The sequence below is a fragment of the Microcaecilia unicolor genome, chromosome 1, assembly GCF_901765095.1.
Source record: "Microcaecilia unicolor chromosome 1, aMicUni1.1, whole genome shotgun sequence".
Classification (NCBI taxonomy): domain Eukaryota; kingdom Metazoa; phylum Chordata; class Amphibia; order Gymnophiona; family Siphonopidae; genus Microcaecilia; species Microcaecilia unicolor.
Genome location: NC_044031.1, coordinates 736,350,667 through 736,368,479, shown reverse-complemented (window position 1 = coordinate 736,368,479; position 17,813 = coordinate 736,350,667). Strand labels below are relative to the sequence as shown.

Genomic DNA, 17,813 nt, shown 5'->3' with positions numbered 1-17,813 from the left:
GTAGACTGTTCAGCTACTTTTTTTTTGTTCCCACGGACGATGCACCAGCTTCGTCCTTTGTGTCAGGGCACGGTAAGAGTGTGGCAGTTTGGATCTGCTCGTTCAGGCCAATTTTTGAATGGGCGATTCCAACAGTCTGGCCATTAGACTGTACAAGGTCATGTAGCCGCATGAGTGGTCTCTTCATATAGATGTTACTTGCAGGTTCTTGCTATTCTGGAATATCCTTGTGATATCAGTCATGGTTACTCAAGTACATTGCCCCATCCTTCAATTTTGTTCCAGGCTCCAGGTCCTTAACAGACTACCGTCACTAACGTTTCCACTACCATGAGGGAACAATCTTCTCTATTCGTCTCCTCTCATCTCCCTGTTGGGACAGGCTCTGTTGCCAAGCAGGTAGGACCGAGGAGCCAACACTCTGATGCATCCTTCTTGGCCTCTGCAGATTTGACTTTCTTTTGTTCTGGGGTTCTCTTTCTGATCGTTTTGGGCCATGGAGTATTTTCTTCGACCCTCCTTCCTTGAAACGGGGGGTCTTTTCTACATCCCATCCTCCGGTTTCTGGCCCTCACAGCCTGGATAATCAAGGTTTCACATTAGTTTTCTGGCGTTTTTCGGAAAGTGTCTCCACAGTCTTGCTGGCTTTTTGAAAAGTTTTCTTAATTAATTAATTTATTTATTTATTTATTTGTAGCATTTGTATCCCACATTTTCCCACCAATTTGCAGGCTCAATGTGGCTTACATTTGCCGTAATGGCGGTTGACATTTCCGGGTAACAGAATTACAGATGGTATTGTGTTAAGGTGCATACATACATGGTAACATACATGGAACATCTACTATAATAAAACTCACCCTCAACGTTCTGAAGTCACTCAGTCACTCCCTGAAGGGTTCATGGATTTATGGTGGTGAAGCCACAACACTGACCTTGTCTCTCTGCCCTGCCCTCGCATGACGGACCAATCAGAAAAAACACCCTCAACATTCTGAAACACACCATCACAACACCGTTCCCAGGCAACACTAGGTAACGTAAGATGGACCAATCAGAGGAAACTACGTGACAATAAGGGAGGAGCATTCCCCAGCAGAATGGCTCATTATCTGTGCAGCACGGAGAGCACAGAACCACCGCTGGAACGAGAGAAGAATATTCCTGCTGTGGGTATGTGCAAAAATAGACCGGGGGTGGGGGGAGAAATTTTTAAATGCCTAATGCCAGTACTGAAGAGTGCCAGAGGGCCTATAGCACAGACTTTATTTGGGATCGCTTGACATGGAGTCAGAGGAGCCGGAAAACAACGTGCCCGTCACCATCTGGGACGTGGGCGAACAGGACAAGCTGCGGCCCAGCTGGAAGGATTACCCGCGACCCAGCCAGCAGCAAACAGCGACCAAAAAGGGGGAGGAGTACTCCTTCCCTGCCTAGGAATCGCTGGAGACTGGCTGCCAAACTAACGAAACAACCGCACACCGACGCACCACCTCCATCATTCGAAAGGCATCCACTCTTTCTTCAACAGAAATGCAAACTAATACTACAAAACAAACAAAGAATACATGGTTTCTCAGGCGGCTGCAGGTAACTCCCCACCCCCTACCTCTTCCACTTTTGCCGAAGCGGCCAAGGACGAGCCCAACCATCCCCAGCCTCAGGCAAGCTGTCTCCCACCTCGGGGATTCCCCGAGCACCCGGAAAAAGACGGCGCAGATTCCTGCAGCGCATAAATGTTCCAGCATTCTCCTGCAGCCGGCCTGAAATGGACCAAACATACCGGATCACCCCCCGACAGCCCGAGACCGTGCTCTTCTCCCTTCCGTCAACTTAAAACAACCATCCCCATCCTCAGGCAAGCCGTCACCCACCTCCAGGATGCCCAGAACCCCAGCCCAATGGAAAAAGATGGCGCTGCTTCCAACAGCACATTTCTCTTCCAGCATTCCCCTACAGCAGCCCTGAAACGGCCAAAAAATACCGACAGACAAAGAACGTGCTCCTCTACCTTCCGCCCATCTAAAACAACACTGCTGCCTCAGCACAACACAAAAAAAAAAAAACATGGAAAAAAACAACACTCAGCAAAGGCTGACCCCCCTACAACCACATTTACATTTCACCAACAGAAAGACCCCCCCTCCACAAACCTCCTTGACAGACAAAACCACACACACACACAATACAACAGAAACACACCCTCAAAGCCACACACCAATCCAACCCACTTTGCCAGCACAGCACAGCACAGCACAGCACATCCCCCAACCCCCAAGCAAAAAACAAAACAAAACAAAAAAAGACACACATCAACAACCTGCACACACACCGCACCCTCACACACACAAAAAATAACTCTGTGACACATACACACACACACAAAAAAAGCCACATGCTAGCACCCGTTTCATTGGTTTCGGAAACGGGCCTTTTTTACTAGTAATATATAAGGAACAGGTCATGGTATATATATACCATGTGCAAATGTACATGGTAAGGAAGAATACATTATGGATTTTGCAAGAAGTTCCTGAGTAATAAATTGGATTGTAACATACATTAGGTCGTCGACTATAGAGATAACCCTATTCGACCTTAGGTTTAAAGTGGTAGTGCTTGATCATTAATAGCAAAGAGGTTAAGTAGTCATTTGATAAAAGTTCAGTTTTGTATAGATCGTGTATAATTTTATTATATAGTGTTTAAGATGGATGTTTATGGTATGCCTTCTTAAAAAGGTCTGTTTTCAGTAGCCTTCAGAAGATGGTTAGGTCTTGTGTTGTTTTTATAGCCTTCGGTAGTGCATTCCATAGCTGCGTGCAGATGTATGAGAAACTGGTCGCATATATGGATTTGTATTTTAGCCCTTTACAGTTAGGGTAGTGGAGATTGAGGCATGTGCGTGATGATCTTTTTCCGTTCCTAATAGGCAAGTCTATAAGGTCTGACATGTAAGTCGGGGCTTCCCCGTAGATGATTTTGTGGACCAGGGTACAGACTTTGAATGCAATTCGTTCTTTTAGTGGGAGCCAGTGTAGTTTTTCTCTTAGGGGTTTGGCGCTTTCGTATTTCGCTTTCCCAAATATGAGTCTGGCTGCTGTGTTCTGAGCGGTTTGGAGCTTCTTGATGATTTGTTCTTTGCATCCGGCATAGATGGCATTGCAGTAGTCTAGATGGCTTAGCACCATTGATTGTACTAGGCTGCGGAATACTTCCCTTGGGAAGTAAGGTTTGATTCTTTTAAGTTTCCACATCGAGTAGAACATTTTCTTTGCTGTGTTTTTCGCATGGTCTTCAAGTGTTTCCATCTGGTATGCATACCTTCTACATCTTTCCAAGTTTAGTCTGTGTTGGCTCGGTAGAGTTTACTCAGTTCTCTCATCCTTGTGTAAAGAATACACCTTTTTACACCTCTGTATGTGTTCTGAGACCTCAGCATCGGTATCCCCATTTCATAAGCGTTGCTTTTACACTGCTTATTTTTCTGTCAGTGGGAATTCTCGACTTGAACATATTTGTTTCTGATGGCTATTCCTTAGGCTCTCTGGGATTGTGACCTTTGGCCCTGGGAGCAGTTTTCAATCTTTCATCGCAATAGAATGGTTCTCTGCATGCACCCTCTGTTCCCTCCTTGGGTTGTGTCAGGGTTCGATCTACATTTGTTTCTTTGCCTCCATCCTTCCCACAGTCTCATGCAAATGGTAAGCACATATTCCCCTCTTTGCACTGCAAGCGAGCATTGGCCTATCCTTGATGCGGCCTCAGCCCCACAGGCTTTCTCCTCAACTTTTAGTTTCCTTCCCTCTGACAGGATGTAGGTCCCCATCAGGGAGTGCAAAATGTCTGTTTAGCTACCTCATTATTTTTATTTCCCTTACGCCCAGGCTAGGCTACCCAGGATAATCCTCTTCAGACTTGTAGTGTCAAAGCCATGACTATATCGTTTGCTACTGTTGGGGATATTAGCTGCACTGCTACTTTCTCTTCATTCCACACATTTACATCTTGTTCCTGCTCTAGGTAGCATGCTTGCTGTAGCATTCCCGACGTATCCATATATTTGGATGAATAGTAATGCACTTTGGGTTCTAGAGTTCAACTTCACCAGCCTAGGCCCGTTTTTATTCTATCCCAGGCTTCACTTCCTATGATTTGCATGTGGTTACCGGTTTCTTCTATGTTCTGACCTGATCTCGTCGTTGCGAGGTGCAAGTCCATCAGTGGTTGTAGTTCCTAGTGAGCCTGGTAGGTAGGGATTCCCCAATTGTGAGAATATTAGCCTTCTTGTCCTCGGAGAAAGCAAAGATACTTACCTGTAGCAGGTATTCTCTGAGGATAGCAGGCTATTCTCACATACCCGCTCGCCTTCATTTGGAGTCGTCTTCTATGCTGTACTATTGTACTTTGGTCCAGCAGGCGGGAAGGCACTTGCGCATGTGTTCTGGAGTGTGACTCGTGCTCCAAAGAGCTCTGTGAAAAGCTTGATACAAGCTCCAGACCAGGGCAACACGAGATCGCGTTACCCAATTGTGAGAATATATAGCCTGCTGTCCTCGGAGAATACCTGCTACAGGTAAGTATCTTCGCTTCTCTACCATAGGCATCCCCTGTCTGTGGGAAATGCAGTGTCCTTTGGTATGCTGTACTGCTGGAGGCTGGCATAATCCAGGTTTAGATACCTGGGATCCTACTGTGTTAATACAGTATAATTAATAAGTGATTATCCCTCTTTTATTGGGTAGGATGTTTGGGGATTTTCAGCTTTAAAGAAAGAGGTGCTGGGAAAATTTTTCAGGTTCTAACTTGTACAGTTGGATAGTTTCTGCTTTTTCCATACTTCTAGGGCATGACTGTGTTTTCCATTTCTAGGGTCACCCCTCGCTGTGGTTGCACTCCCAGAAGGATGTCACATGCAAGACATCTACTTCTTGGAGAACTCAAACATCAATACCAACCAAATGCAATTTCCCAGTATACCTGCTAGGCCAAAAGTTCAGATCCTGGCATGGTGTACTAGTGGTTCACTTTATCTGATTATGGCAGCCTGGGGCAAAGAAACCAACATAATACTGCTACGAGACAGGTGGGTGTTATAAATACTCCTGTAAATGTTTGGGTAGTGGTAAAGATTGTTTTATTAATTTGATCATCTCAGAACTTAGCAGGTTACAAACATATTGTTAGTATACTTTTGGACAGTTAAATACAGATACTTCTAGTTAAACAATTCAAAATAAACATAAATTGTCAGCCTATTCCAGCTGAAATTTATCTACAACTAGGCACAATCTAGCAAGGAATCAACCATTTTACTTTCATCCCATTTTGTGTTCATGTATGTGAAAAGAAAATTGTCAGAGTAGCCCTTTTATAGAATTTCATTCATTCTTGATCTATTCATGACATAGAGCATGCTCTTTTTTTTTTCTTTCCTCTCGCTTTTCAAAAGAGTTTGCTCTAAACATGGGACAGGAGCAAATGAAAATAAGGTTTTAGGGGTAATTTTAACAGAGTGCCTAGGTTTGGAGGTGGAGAAGGCATCTATTTTAAGCCTATTTTATAAAGACACCTCGAAAGACATTTTCAAAATAATGACCATGCCAGAATAGGTACATCCTGCTCATTAAAGTAAAAAAAATAAAGAGTCCACCTCACAGCCATTTTTCAAACAGGAAATATTTTAGGATTTCCTATTTGAAAATACGTGAGAACATCCAAAATGAATAGCCATTTTACATAAGAACATAAGAGTAGCCATACTGGGTCAGACCAATGGTCCATCTAGCTCAGTATCCTGTCTTTAGGCAGATGGAATTTTTTTTTGCCATTTTGAGACATCCATGTGCTTTGAAAATGAGCGAGCCCCTTAAGCTCCTATTTGTAAAATGCCCTACATGACCATGTTTTGCCAGTACAAATGACTGCGTCAGGGGCAGTAGGTCACTGTAACTGAAAATAAAAACATTCAGTATCTTGTAAAGAAATTCCAGTCCCTTATTAAAAAAAGAAAAACCTAAATATATAAATAAACTCTAAAAGCACAAGAGGAACTCTAAAAAAAAAACAAACTTTAACAACAGTACCATACTAAAACCTAGTATCTGGGTACTAAAACAATGTTCAAGGGTAAAACAGTAAAAACAAACAGAGAGGCTTACCCAGCTGATGTAAAATTCCAAAATCAGCCTGGCTGGTACAGCTGTTAAAACATAGCAAGTAGGGAAAAAAAAGAAACATCACAGATGATAAAAACAGCCTCAGTAGGCTAAAAAGATGACAAACCCATTAAAAATACTCAGTATACATACAGATTCTGGGATCAATCTCTCATGAAGATGCTGTGCTGCACTTTTGAAGTTGTTTTCTATTCATGGTATATATTTTATTGAGTTTGTAGGGTTTATTAGGAAGTGTTTTTGTTGTTTTCACCCTATACTTTAGAATTTTTTTTTTCTTAGCATACGGTCTTTATAAAAAAGGCTGAAAATATGCAACTTTTTGGACTTCTACTACTACTACTACTATTTAGCATTTCTATAGCGCTACAAGGCGTACGCAATGCTGCACAAACATAGAAGAAAGACAGTCCCTGCTCAAAAGAGCTCACTTAGGGATCTTGTAAAAAAAAAAAAAAAAAAAATCAAGCCTATAGTTGGATTTTAGTTTGCCGTTGTCTGTGGGAGATCATGCAGTTTTAAATTTTGAAATTGTTTTTTAGCTCTAAGACTCCAGATGAACTTATCAGTGCAGTTATACCTGTTCCCACTTTACCCAACACTGTGAGTATTGTTTATATTCTCTTGGGGGAAGGGAGAGTTTAAATATGCATTTGTGTTCTAAGCCGAGGCGGCCATTTTGAAGAGCGATCTGGCAGCGGGGGAGAGTCAGCGCCGGCAGTGGGAAGGCAGGCAAGACTGGGGTTCTTTCCTGCCTGCCCCGAAGAATTCGCTGGACAACCTGGGTGGCTGGAGGGGGGGCAGGGGAGAGAGGAGAGTCGCTGGATATGGGTGGCTGGAGGGGGCAGGGGAGAGAGGAGGGTCTCTGGACATGGGTGGCTGGAGGGGGAGAGGGGGTCACTGGACATGGGTGGCTGGAGGAGGGGGGCAGGGGAGAGAGGAGGACCGTAGTATATAAAAGTGTATGTAGACATCCACTCTCATTTCTTGCTTTGGCTATTTCATTACATTTTTCACTACAAAAATGTCGCCTGTTTTAACGGGCTTTACGGCTTGTATGTATATAAAATATACAAATACTCTCCTCAAATCAAATATGCATAGGTCACCTATCAGCACAACAAAAAGTGGGAGGAAAAGCCTCAAAGAACTCCGGGCACAAACACCCTCGGAGCTAAGAAACTCTTCATCATCGGCATAAAAACCTCCATACTCCTTATAACAATTTTGCAATTTTTAAAAAATTTTTCATTAATTGTCACATAATAGACCTTACAAAAATTATGGTATTGCTTAAATGCACTTATCTAGTTCTCTCGCGCCAACTATTCTGATCGGTTTCAACAAACATTATATCGGTGCTCTTTGGATTTGAGTAGGACAAAGGCATTGGAAGAAATGAACAGGATTCATTATCCTGTTGTGTTTGGCTGCAAGGCCTTTCCAGGAGCTGCACACAGAATTTGATCTTCCCCTTGGTCTCTTGATCTGGTCCAATCAGTGGCTGATAGCATTGCTTTTTACATAGTAGATGACGGCAGAAAAAGACCTGCACGGTCCATCCAGTCTGCCCAACAACAACAAGATAACTTATATTTGCTGCTTTTTGTGTATACCCTACTTTGATTTGTACCTGTGCTCTTCAGGGCACAGACCGTATAAGTCTGCCCAGCACTATCCCCGCCTCCCAACCACCAGCCCCGCCTCCCAACCACCAGCCCCGTCTCCCAACCACCGGCTCTGGCACAGACCGTACAAGTCTGTCCAGCACTATCCTCACCTCCCAACCACCAGTCAAAGTGTTACTCCTCTCTTTCTAGAAATGTGGCTAACTATATTGAGGCTGAAGGTGTCCTGGATAAGGCTGAATCTTTCTCAGATTTTAACTTGACACTGTTTTGGAAGTGTCTGAGGATGATATATCTTTTTGAGCCACCCTATTAAAGTTTTTCTTAGACAAGGTTATGATATTGAAACAGTTTTTAAAGAAAAAAATTGCTTTTTTCTGGTGGCAAAAATTGCAACTTTTTCCTGATGTGGCTTGTGCTACTCTGTAGGAGGAAGACCTTTTGTCAATTGAAGCCTGATTTGGCGATGGGACAACATTTAAAAAAAATTCCCCTGTAAGTGCTTTTTCAGCCTTCAAGGAAATAATTCTACAGTGCTTTTTCAGCCCTTAAGGAAATACTTTTATATTCTTTGATCCTATGTTTTCCACAGTTTTTCACTAATATTCACTGAATTTTAATGTAAAATATCTACAAAGTTTTTTTATGACTTGGGATGTTCAGGTGGTTTCACCTAAAGTAAGTGCTGCTGCATAACTAAGATGGATTAACTCAGGGTCATTTTCTCCATGATTAAAAAAGAAAGTATCAGCTTATGAGTGATGTTGAGATGTTATTGAGCTTTTCATAGTAAGGTACATTTTTTTGTATTGTTGATTTTCTATTTGTTTCCCTCTTGATTTTTGTACGTTAATTATCAAGTAAATTAAAATCAGGACAGCTCATAAAGAATAAAAATACATGTCCGCAAAGATTTAATGTAGGCAGAAGATGTTTGAATGCATTTCTTTGTAAACCTCAGCTGCTAAAAACATCTGGTCCTGTGCAAGTGGAGGCCTCTGTGAATATGAATCCTGAGTCTTATCTTCCTTGAATTAACACTTGATATTATGCATGTGATTTTTTTAGGTCCTTCTGATTTCCCGTGAGGGTCAAGTGGAACTCCTAGACAGTGCAGAGCAAGAGGTGGTTTGCCAGTTTGATGTCCCTATATCGCATATGGTAGCAACGCCCTGGCAACCTGTATTTGCTTTGGACCCAGTAAACCTTTGCTTGTACCTTAGAGGTAAAAGAAATTTTGAAGATTTTGATATTTTTCTGTTGTATTGTAGGAGAATGTCTTGTTTTTGGAGTATAACCTTCACCCCAAAGGGCACTTAGAACATTTATTTTTCTCCCTGTCTTCACTCCGCCTTTGTTTAGCATACGCCCACACTTCTCTAGGGGAGCAAGTTCTTTCTAGGAGAAAGGTTATCCCTTCAAGGCCCAGGTATATATTCACCCTATGTTCTGTTTAAATGTGTTCCAACTGACTTTACCAAGGATTGGTACAAAACAAGTGTCTCTCTGAGATAACATCTATTTTCTGAGATTTGACAGAATTATATAAACACTGTACAGTCATACATGCACTCTTTTCTTCATCTGTGTCTGTGATTCCTTTCAATAATTATCAGTATGTTGGGGATTGGAGTTTTCTGCCTGCTGGGTACCTAATTCCTTCTTGTCTGACACTTCACAGTCTCTCCACTTTGGGATCCTTTTCACACAGGCTCTTTGTTTTCTCTCTCTTTCTCTCTCTGGGAATATTTCTACACAGTATTGTTTCCTGTAGTCAAGCTCCTGGTTGATGATTCTCTCTCCTTTCTCTCATCAGCTTGGATTCTTACATCCAGACAGAGGGTGGTAAAAACCTCTGGCTATACACAAACACTTCACACAGGAAAACTAACTTAAGCTTCAAGGGAGACTTCACACTGGACATAACTAACAGCCCAAAGGCTGAACATACACATTGATTCTTACAGCAAGTCCACCATCACTACCATCACATTCTAGGGGACGGGGTCTCTGGCTTAAATAATCTTAGGAAGAACCATTGCAGCCATCCCAACAGGGGTATACACTTCTTTCTACATTTAATGGTATGAACCTGACCCCAGAACGGTTCTGAAAGGATTCTTTCACCTCCCCCTCCTAGTTTTATCAAACTTGAGATACAGTCACAAATTTACAGTATAAATTACAGTACAGTTATAGTAATTACATACTGTTCACATAAACATTTCTTGGAGAGCTTATCATTTCTATAGCGCTACTGTCAAGCCTCTTAAGACTTGTTAACTGTAAAGTCTCAATATCTTGAAGTATAACCTTGGCACACCAGCACACAGCAGAAGTCTCTTTATTTTCTGACGTTTCCTTTATTGAATAAACAGAGATAATTTACTCACAGTCAGATGTTCAGAAGTGTTGCCCCAAGGCGCAGACTCCGTAATTCTGAGAGCTGTATCAGTGGTTAGAGGTAGAAATCTGAAGAGAGGCAGCTTAACTGCAGAGGTGAGAAAACCTCCGCTCTCAAGACAAATCCCTCCTTTCAGTACCCTTCTCCACCACCGCCAACTCTAGGCTCCGCCCTTTCTGCCTCGCCTCACCCCATGCTTGGAACAAACTGCCTGAGCCCATACGCCAGGCCCCCTCCCTACCCATCTTCAAATCATTGCTCAAAGCCCACCTCTTCAATGTCGCTTTCGGCACCTAATCACAACACCTCTACTCAGGAAATCTAGACTACCCCAACTTGACATTTCGTCCTTTAGATTGTAAGCTCTTCTGAGCAGGGACCGTCCTTAGTTATTAATTTGTACAGCGCTGCGTAACCCTAGTAGCGCTCTAGAAATGTTAAGTAGTAGTAGTAGTAGTAGTACGTGAGAAAATAGTTGAACAGGTAGAAGTAGCTCAGAGCTGGGTGACAAGAGAGTGCAATATCTCATTAGGAAGATATATTTACCCATTTTTTTCATTGCGGGCGTCTACCAAAAGCAGGCTCATCACCTGGAACCAATACTGGCATGCACTAGGGACAATCCACTGAAACAATATAGTGAGGTAGTCATTAAAGCACACCTGTTATCCCACATTATTAACACAGAACAACAGCAATCTATGTGAAAAATTAATCATATTTGAGGACGACCAAAACTGCTTTTTCAGTTTCAGCTGAAATCAAAACTGCCACTGAAACTATCTGAAAGCTTTTGGCTGAAACTGCAGCCTAAACTCATCACCTGGTTTCAGCCGAAACTAAAACCAGAAACTCAAGTTTGGTTGTGTGACTGTAAGCCAGTGAGGGCCACTGGGGTTTGTCGGTCTGTATCCCTCTGCTAAACCCACAGTATCTGAGCTAGAATATAATAATTTAAATAATGAAAAAACGTATTATACATCCAAGCAAAATAGCCTCCACACACACGGACCGCAGCTAATGAAAATCAAAACTTTGCACCACACTTGGAGTGACAGCAGATGTCAACTCCACAAAGACTAATTTCTGTTAAAATTACAATACAATTCTATTCTGCTATAAACCACCATTGAATCAATGCAGATTACAATATAAAATAAAAGCTAGGCCATCACTAGGAAGAGTACAATATTATATATAATCTATCAAGGCTTTCAATTAGCTAGCTAGTTTAGGTAAATATCAAATAAGTAGGTTTTTAATAGCTTACAAAACTTCAAATAGGTCACAGTCAATCTGAATTCCAAAGGAAGAGAGTTGCAGTAAACAAAGCCAGCCTCATGAATAGATTTATATTTCACATTTTTAAAAGTGAAACTGCAACAAACAGCGATCCCTAGATCTAAGTGAACAGCCTACAGTACCTAAAGCAAATAACTCCACTAAATAATTTGGAATATAACCATAAAGCAGCTTATGCACTAATGTGCAAAGCTTAAACGTACATTGAGTCTCTATTGGAAGCCAATGAAGAGATCACAAAAGGGGAGTCACATGATCATATTTATTTTTATTTTATTTAATTTGTTACATTTGTTCCCCACATTTTCCCACCTATTTGCAGGCTCAATGTGGCTTACATAGTACCGTGAGGTGTTGGTTGCCTTCGATGATGAAACAAATACAAAGTGATGTTATTATCAAAGAAGTTCATGTGTTACAGACACAGGAGAATCATAGAGAAGAAGAGTTATACAGTGTTCATTACAGGCTTTGGTTTCGTTGTGTTGCTGGGTTCAGGCACTTAAGTTGGGTCAGTAGGGTATGCCTTTTCGAACAGGATAGTCTTTTGTGATTTCCGGAAGCTAAGGTGGTTATAGGTTGTTTTTATGACTTTCGGTAGTGCATTCCATAGTTGCGTGCTTATATAGGAGAAGCTGGATCTGTAAATTGATTTGTACTTGAGTCCCTTGCAGCTAGGGTAGTGAAGATTTAAGTATGTTCATGATGGTCCGATTGTGTTTCTGGTTGCAGGTGTCACGGTTGTGCCCATGTTTCATGCTCTCAGTTACCTCGCCCCCTGGTGGTTAGACCTGGTGGCAGCTATGGACTGACTGCTTGCTGTTTCCCATGTTTCAGAAGATGGTCCGGTCCGGTCCGGATCTTCCAGCCTTCCAGATTGTTTTGGGAGTTTTTTGGAACTAAGCAGTACCCGTACCTGGTGAACTCCCTTGTATGTTGCCTTTATTAATCACCTGGAAAGCTTTCTAGTTTGCCTTGCAACAGAGGTCGTCTGATGAGTTTCTCGTCGGTGAGTGTTTTTGCAGTTCTACCTTGTTACTCTTATCCTGTCTTTGACCTTGTCTGGTTTCTGGAGGATTCTACTGCTGGCTGCCTGTCTTTGACCCTGTCTGGTTCCTGGAATATTCTTCTGCTTGCTGCCTGTCTGGGACCCTGGTTTGGTTTCTGGAGTGTTCTGCTGTTTGCTGGACAGCTGCTGAACCCTGCAGTTCTGACTTCCTCCTCGGTCTCTTAGTCCTGCCGGTCAACCGCACCTGGGGGCTCAACCCCTGGGGAACGGCGGTCAAGCGCAGGTGAAGTTTGGCTGATTCCTGTCCTGCTTGCTCCAGCTTGCGTTGCCTCGGCTGCAGATTTCCATCTGGTAGTTCCAGTCCTGGGTTTGCCGGTACGTCTGTTCTGCCTTGTCTTGTGTTTAGGTGATTCTCCTGCCGCTGCCGCTCCTCGGCAGTGGTCCAAGGGCTCACTAACCCAGTGGTTCCGAGAGAGGCATGACAGCAGGTCTATAAGGTCAGTCATATATCCAGGGGTTTCGCCATAGATAATTTCGTGGACCAGGGTGCAGATTTTGAAAGTTATACGTTCTTTAATTGGGTGCCAGTGCAGTTTTTCTTGGAGGGGTTTGGCACTTTCGAATCGCGATTTTCCAAATATAAGCCTGGCTGCTGTGTTTTGAGTGGTCTGTAGTTTCTTTGTAAGTTGCTCTTTACATCCCGCATAAATTCCATTGCAGTAGTCTGCATGGCTTAGTGCCATTGGTTGTATTAGGTTATGAAATGTTGCCCTCGGGAAGAATGGTTTCACGTGTTTGAGTTTCCACATTGAGTGGAACATTTTCTTGATTATGAAGTTAACTTGGCTCTTGAGTGTAAGGTTCTGCTCGATTATGACACCGAGGATTTTCAGACTATCTGAAATAGGGAGGGTGTGGTCTGGGGTGACTAAGTTTGTAGGTATGTTCGTATTATATTGGGATGAGGGAGTGTGTTTTTTCTGTATTGAGTTTTAATTGGAATGCATTTGCCCATGAGTTCATGGTGTTCAAGCCGAGGTTGATTTCGTTGGTGATTTCTGTCAGATCGTGTTTGAAGGGGATGTATATTGTAACGTCGTCTGCATAGATGAATGGGTTGAGGCCCTGGGTGGATAAAGACTTGGCTAGTGGAGTCATCATCAGGTTGGAAAGGATCGGTGATAGTGGTGACCCTGGAGGTACTCCGCAGTCTGCTTTCCACGGTGATGATATATTTGAGTTTGATTTCACTTCATATGTTCTGGAGGTTAGGAAACCCTTGATCCAACTGAGTAAGTTTCCACTAATCCCGAAATAGTCTAGGAGTCTTAGTAGTATGTTATGGTTAACCATGTCAAATGCACTGGACATGTCGAATTGGCGGAGAAGTATGCTTTTGCCTGTTGCTATTTCCTGCTTGAATTTGGCCAGGAGAGTGGTTAGCACTGTTTCGGTGCTATGGCGAGAGCGAAATCCTGATTGTGATTCATGTAGTTTTGAGAATTTGTGTATGTAATCAATGAGTTGCTTTGTTACCATACTTTCCATCAGTTTGACTGCTAGTGGGATAGATGTTACTGGGCGGTAGTTGGTGAGTTCACTTGTGTTTTCTTGGTATCTTTTGGGATGGGGTGAGTAGGATGTTGCCATTTTCCTTGGGGAAGAGACCTTGTTGGAGCATGAAGTTTAGGTGGGATGTGAGATCTGTTGTGAATCGATCGGGGGCGGATTTTATAAGGTAGCTGGCTGGGGCAGGTGTCCAGTTTGCAGTGAGTATTAGAGGCTTTACTAAGCGCATGGGCAATAGTTTCGGTGGTGAGGAGAGCAAATTTTGACCAGGTTCTATCCGCTGGGTATTCTCCTGAGGTTGGGTCCAGGCCATTGATGAAGCTTTCGATATCGGCGGTGTTCTGAGGAAGATTATTTCGTAGTTTTACAATTTTTTCATTGAAGTATTTGTCAAATTTGTCAGCCAATGAGATGTCTGAGTTGGTTGTGATGACCGGGGTAGTGTCCAGTAGTTTATGTACGAGTTGGTATAGTTTCTTTGTGCCTTTGTGATCTGGTCCTGTTTTGGTTTTATAGTATGACCTTTTAGTTTGTCTTATTGCGTATTTGTATTTTCTGTGTATTTGCTTCCAAGTGTTGTGAGATCGTCTTTTATTTTTATCCATGCTCGTTCAAGCTTCCTGGTTTGTGTTTTTAGTTTGTTCAATTCATCGTTGAACCATGGCCCTGGATTATGTCTATGTGAAGTTCTTGTTTGTAGGGGTGCTATTTCATCTAATATGCCTCTGCATCTTTTGTCCAATTCAGAAAGGAAGTTTGTGGAGTCCGTTTGAGTTGTCCATTCGTTATTATATATCTGTTGCCAGAAAGTGTTCGGGTCTATTTGGCCCCTTGTGGTATAGGTTGTTTGTTCTTGTGTTTGATATGAACCCTTTTTATAGTGGTCAGTCCAAGGTGTTTCTGATCATTTAATATCTGTTATTACCAGGTTCTGGTCAGTAGACAATTTGTATGAGATGAGGTCAAGTGTGTGCCCTTTAGTGTGGGTTGCTTGCATGTGTGGCCAATTAAGGTCCCATAAGTGGAGGAATTCCTTGCATTCCCATGTGTTGGCAGAGTTAGGGTCTTCTAGGTGGAGGTTAATGTCGCCTAGTAATAATATGTTGGAATTGGATGCACAAGTGTTTGAGATGAGGTCCATTAAATTTGACTGGCTTTTGTTCCAGTTGCCTGGTGGTCTGTAAAACAAGATACAATTCAGGTGTTCAAGCAGGGATTTGTTGTGGATTCTAATTGAGACAATTTCAAGTTGGGGTGTTATGGACTCAGCAGTGGTTTCGGTTGTGAAGTGGGATTGATAGATTAGTGCTATGCCTTCGCTTCGCTTTTCTTTTTTGGTCCAGTGAGTGATTTTATATACTGGAGAGTATAGGTCAAGGATTATGGGGTCTTTTTGATCATGGATCCAAGTTTCATTAATGAAGATTAGATCAAGGTTTTCTTTCGTGATCCAGTCACTGTTGTTGTTTCATTTACGACGGATCTGGCATTGATGTAACCCACTTGAAGTTTTTGGTATGGGGCTTCTGTGTTTGGGGTAGTGTGTATTTTTATTAGTTGTCAATCCTCTGTTTGTGTGTGATTGGTTTGATTTTTCTTTCCGTTCTGTTGATGTTGTTCGCGCGTTGGTATCAACCGGCACACCTTTATCCACATGTTTATTCACACCTTCAAAGAAATGAAGTAAATTGGTGAGGCAAGACTTCCCTCAGTAGATTAATTTTGCTGCTGTGTTCTGCAGGATCTGCAGGCGTATCAAGGATGTCTTAGAGCAGCCAATATAAAGTGAGTTACAATAATCAAGCTAAAATAGCACCGCCTGACTCATCACATGTTTAATATGTTGGAGCTGCCTCAGCATGAAGAAAACTTTACTAGTTAATTGTGATATCTGGTTTTTCATGGTCAACTCACAGTCTAAGATTGCGTTGGAGGCAAAAACAGATAGTAAAAATTATTTTAGGTATATTAAAAGCAAGAAGCTAGCAAAAGAATCGGACCGGTATCAGCTTCCGCCCGCCACAGCAGCAGCACTAGATTCTTCCAATCTCTCATTCCAGCCCTGTGGTGCCTGGTATCAACCCCCCCCCCCCCCCCCCCCCAAGTCTTCCAATCCCCCGAGCTGTCGGCAGCCTCAGCAAGAAAGCAGTACACACGCTGCATTAGACCTGCCCCCGGAAGTCTTTCTCTCTCCTTCAGCTTCCTGTTCCCACGTAGGCGTGAATCTGTAGGAGAGAGAAGGGCTTCCAGGGCAGTTCTAAAGCAGCGTGCATACTGCTTTCTCGCTTAGGCTGCTGACGGCTCGAAGGATTGGAAGACTCGGGGTGGGGGGGAAGCAATACTGGGTGCTACCAGGTTGGAAGGAGAGAAAGAAAGATGCCGCTGCAGCTGCATCACTCAGTCGAGGAGATGCCAGGCAGAAAAATGGGGTGGTAGTTCAGAGGCTTTCCACTCAGGTGGCAGCTCGTTTGGGGGGGGGGGGGCAAACTACACCCATGGTTTGAAACCCTCTGCTCAGTGTGTGGCGTCAGGTATGAAAGCAAATAGAATGTTAGGTATTAGGAAAGGAATGGAAAACAAAAATGAGAACGTTACAATGACTTTGTATCGCTCCATGGTGCAACCGCACCTCGAATATTGTGTGCAATTCTGGTCGCCGCATCTCAAGAAAGATATAGTGGAATTAGAAAAGGTACAGAAAGGGCGATGAAAATTATAAAGGGGATGGGACGACTTCCCTATGAGGAAAGGCTAAAGTGGCTAGGGCTCTTCAGCTTGGAGAAAAGATGGCTGATGGGAGATATAATAGAGTTTTGTAAAATAATAAGTGGAGTGGAACGGGTAGATGTGAATCCATTATTTTCTCTTTTCAAAAATAGTAGAACTAAGGGAAACGCAATGAAGCATCTTCCAGCTGCTTGTAAGCTGTGTAAGTTAATGAAAAAAAAGGATCCAGGTGGCTCAAGAGGCTCAGCGCGAGAGACGTTTTGCCTATCGGTCCGGTCCTTCGACGTCGGCATCGACATCAGTACCGAGGTTGGTAGCATTGGCGTCGACGTCGAGGGAAGCAGCGACGAGAGTCCAGGTAATGGCTGCCGAGAGACCATTGCGAGCTGGGAGCAGCGGATCTCCACCCGTCTCGAGGCCTACTGCTATGCAGGCCCCCCGGGACCGACCTGAGTCGGACCCGGCCCCGAGGAGGCGTGAGGATTCCACGTCCTCCTCATCGGTACCGAGGAGTGTCACTGACAGATGTCAGGTGATGGCTAAGAAGCATCGCCTTCTTTCTTCTTCTAGACACAGTACCGAGATGCTCGAGGTCCTGGATTATCCTTCTCTACCCTCAGAGGTTGCAACTGCCCCCCTGCACAATACGCTCAGGGAAGCGATATTGCGGAGTTGGTCTTGCCCTCTCTCTAATTCAGTTGTCAACAAGAAGTCCGAGTCCCGGTACAGAGTCCATGGTGAGCCTGTGATGGTGAAGGCCCAACTGCCTCACAATTCTATGGTGGTGGACTCTGCTCTCAGAAGAGCCAAGAGTACTAGAGACTATGCCTCGGTGCCCCCGGGCAGAGAGTCTAGGACCTTGGATTCTTTTGGGAGGCATACGTATTAGGCTGGAATGGTCGCCGCCAAGATCCAAACATACCAGCTGTACACGAGCATTCACTTACGGAACTTGGTGAGGCAACTGTCCAGTTTAGTTGAAGCTCTCCCTCCGG

At 43.3% G+C, this 17,813-nt stretch overlaps 1 protein-coding gene across 2 annotated transcripts in view; it reads left to right on the top strand.

Annotated features, from left to right (window-relative positions):
* WDR93 (WD repeat domain 93) overlaps positions 1–17,813 on the top strand; it is a 132,589-nt gene that overhangs the window by 89,152 nt on the left and 25,624 nt on the right. For both annotated transcript variants that reach the window (XM_030189687.1, XM_030189686.1), the window contains exons 13-15: positions 4,873–5,086; positions 6,722–6,782; positions 8,876–9,032. In XM_030189687.1, coding sequence (XP_030045547.1) covers positions 4,873–5,086; positions 6,722–6,782; positions 8,876–9,032 — 432 coding nt within the window. The remainder of the gene's footprint in view (positions 1–4,872; positions 5,087–6,721; positions 6,783–8,875; positions 9,033–17,813) is intronic.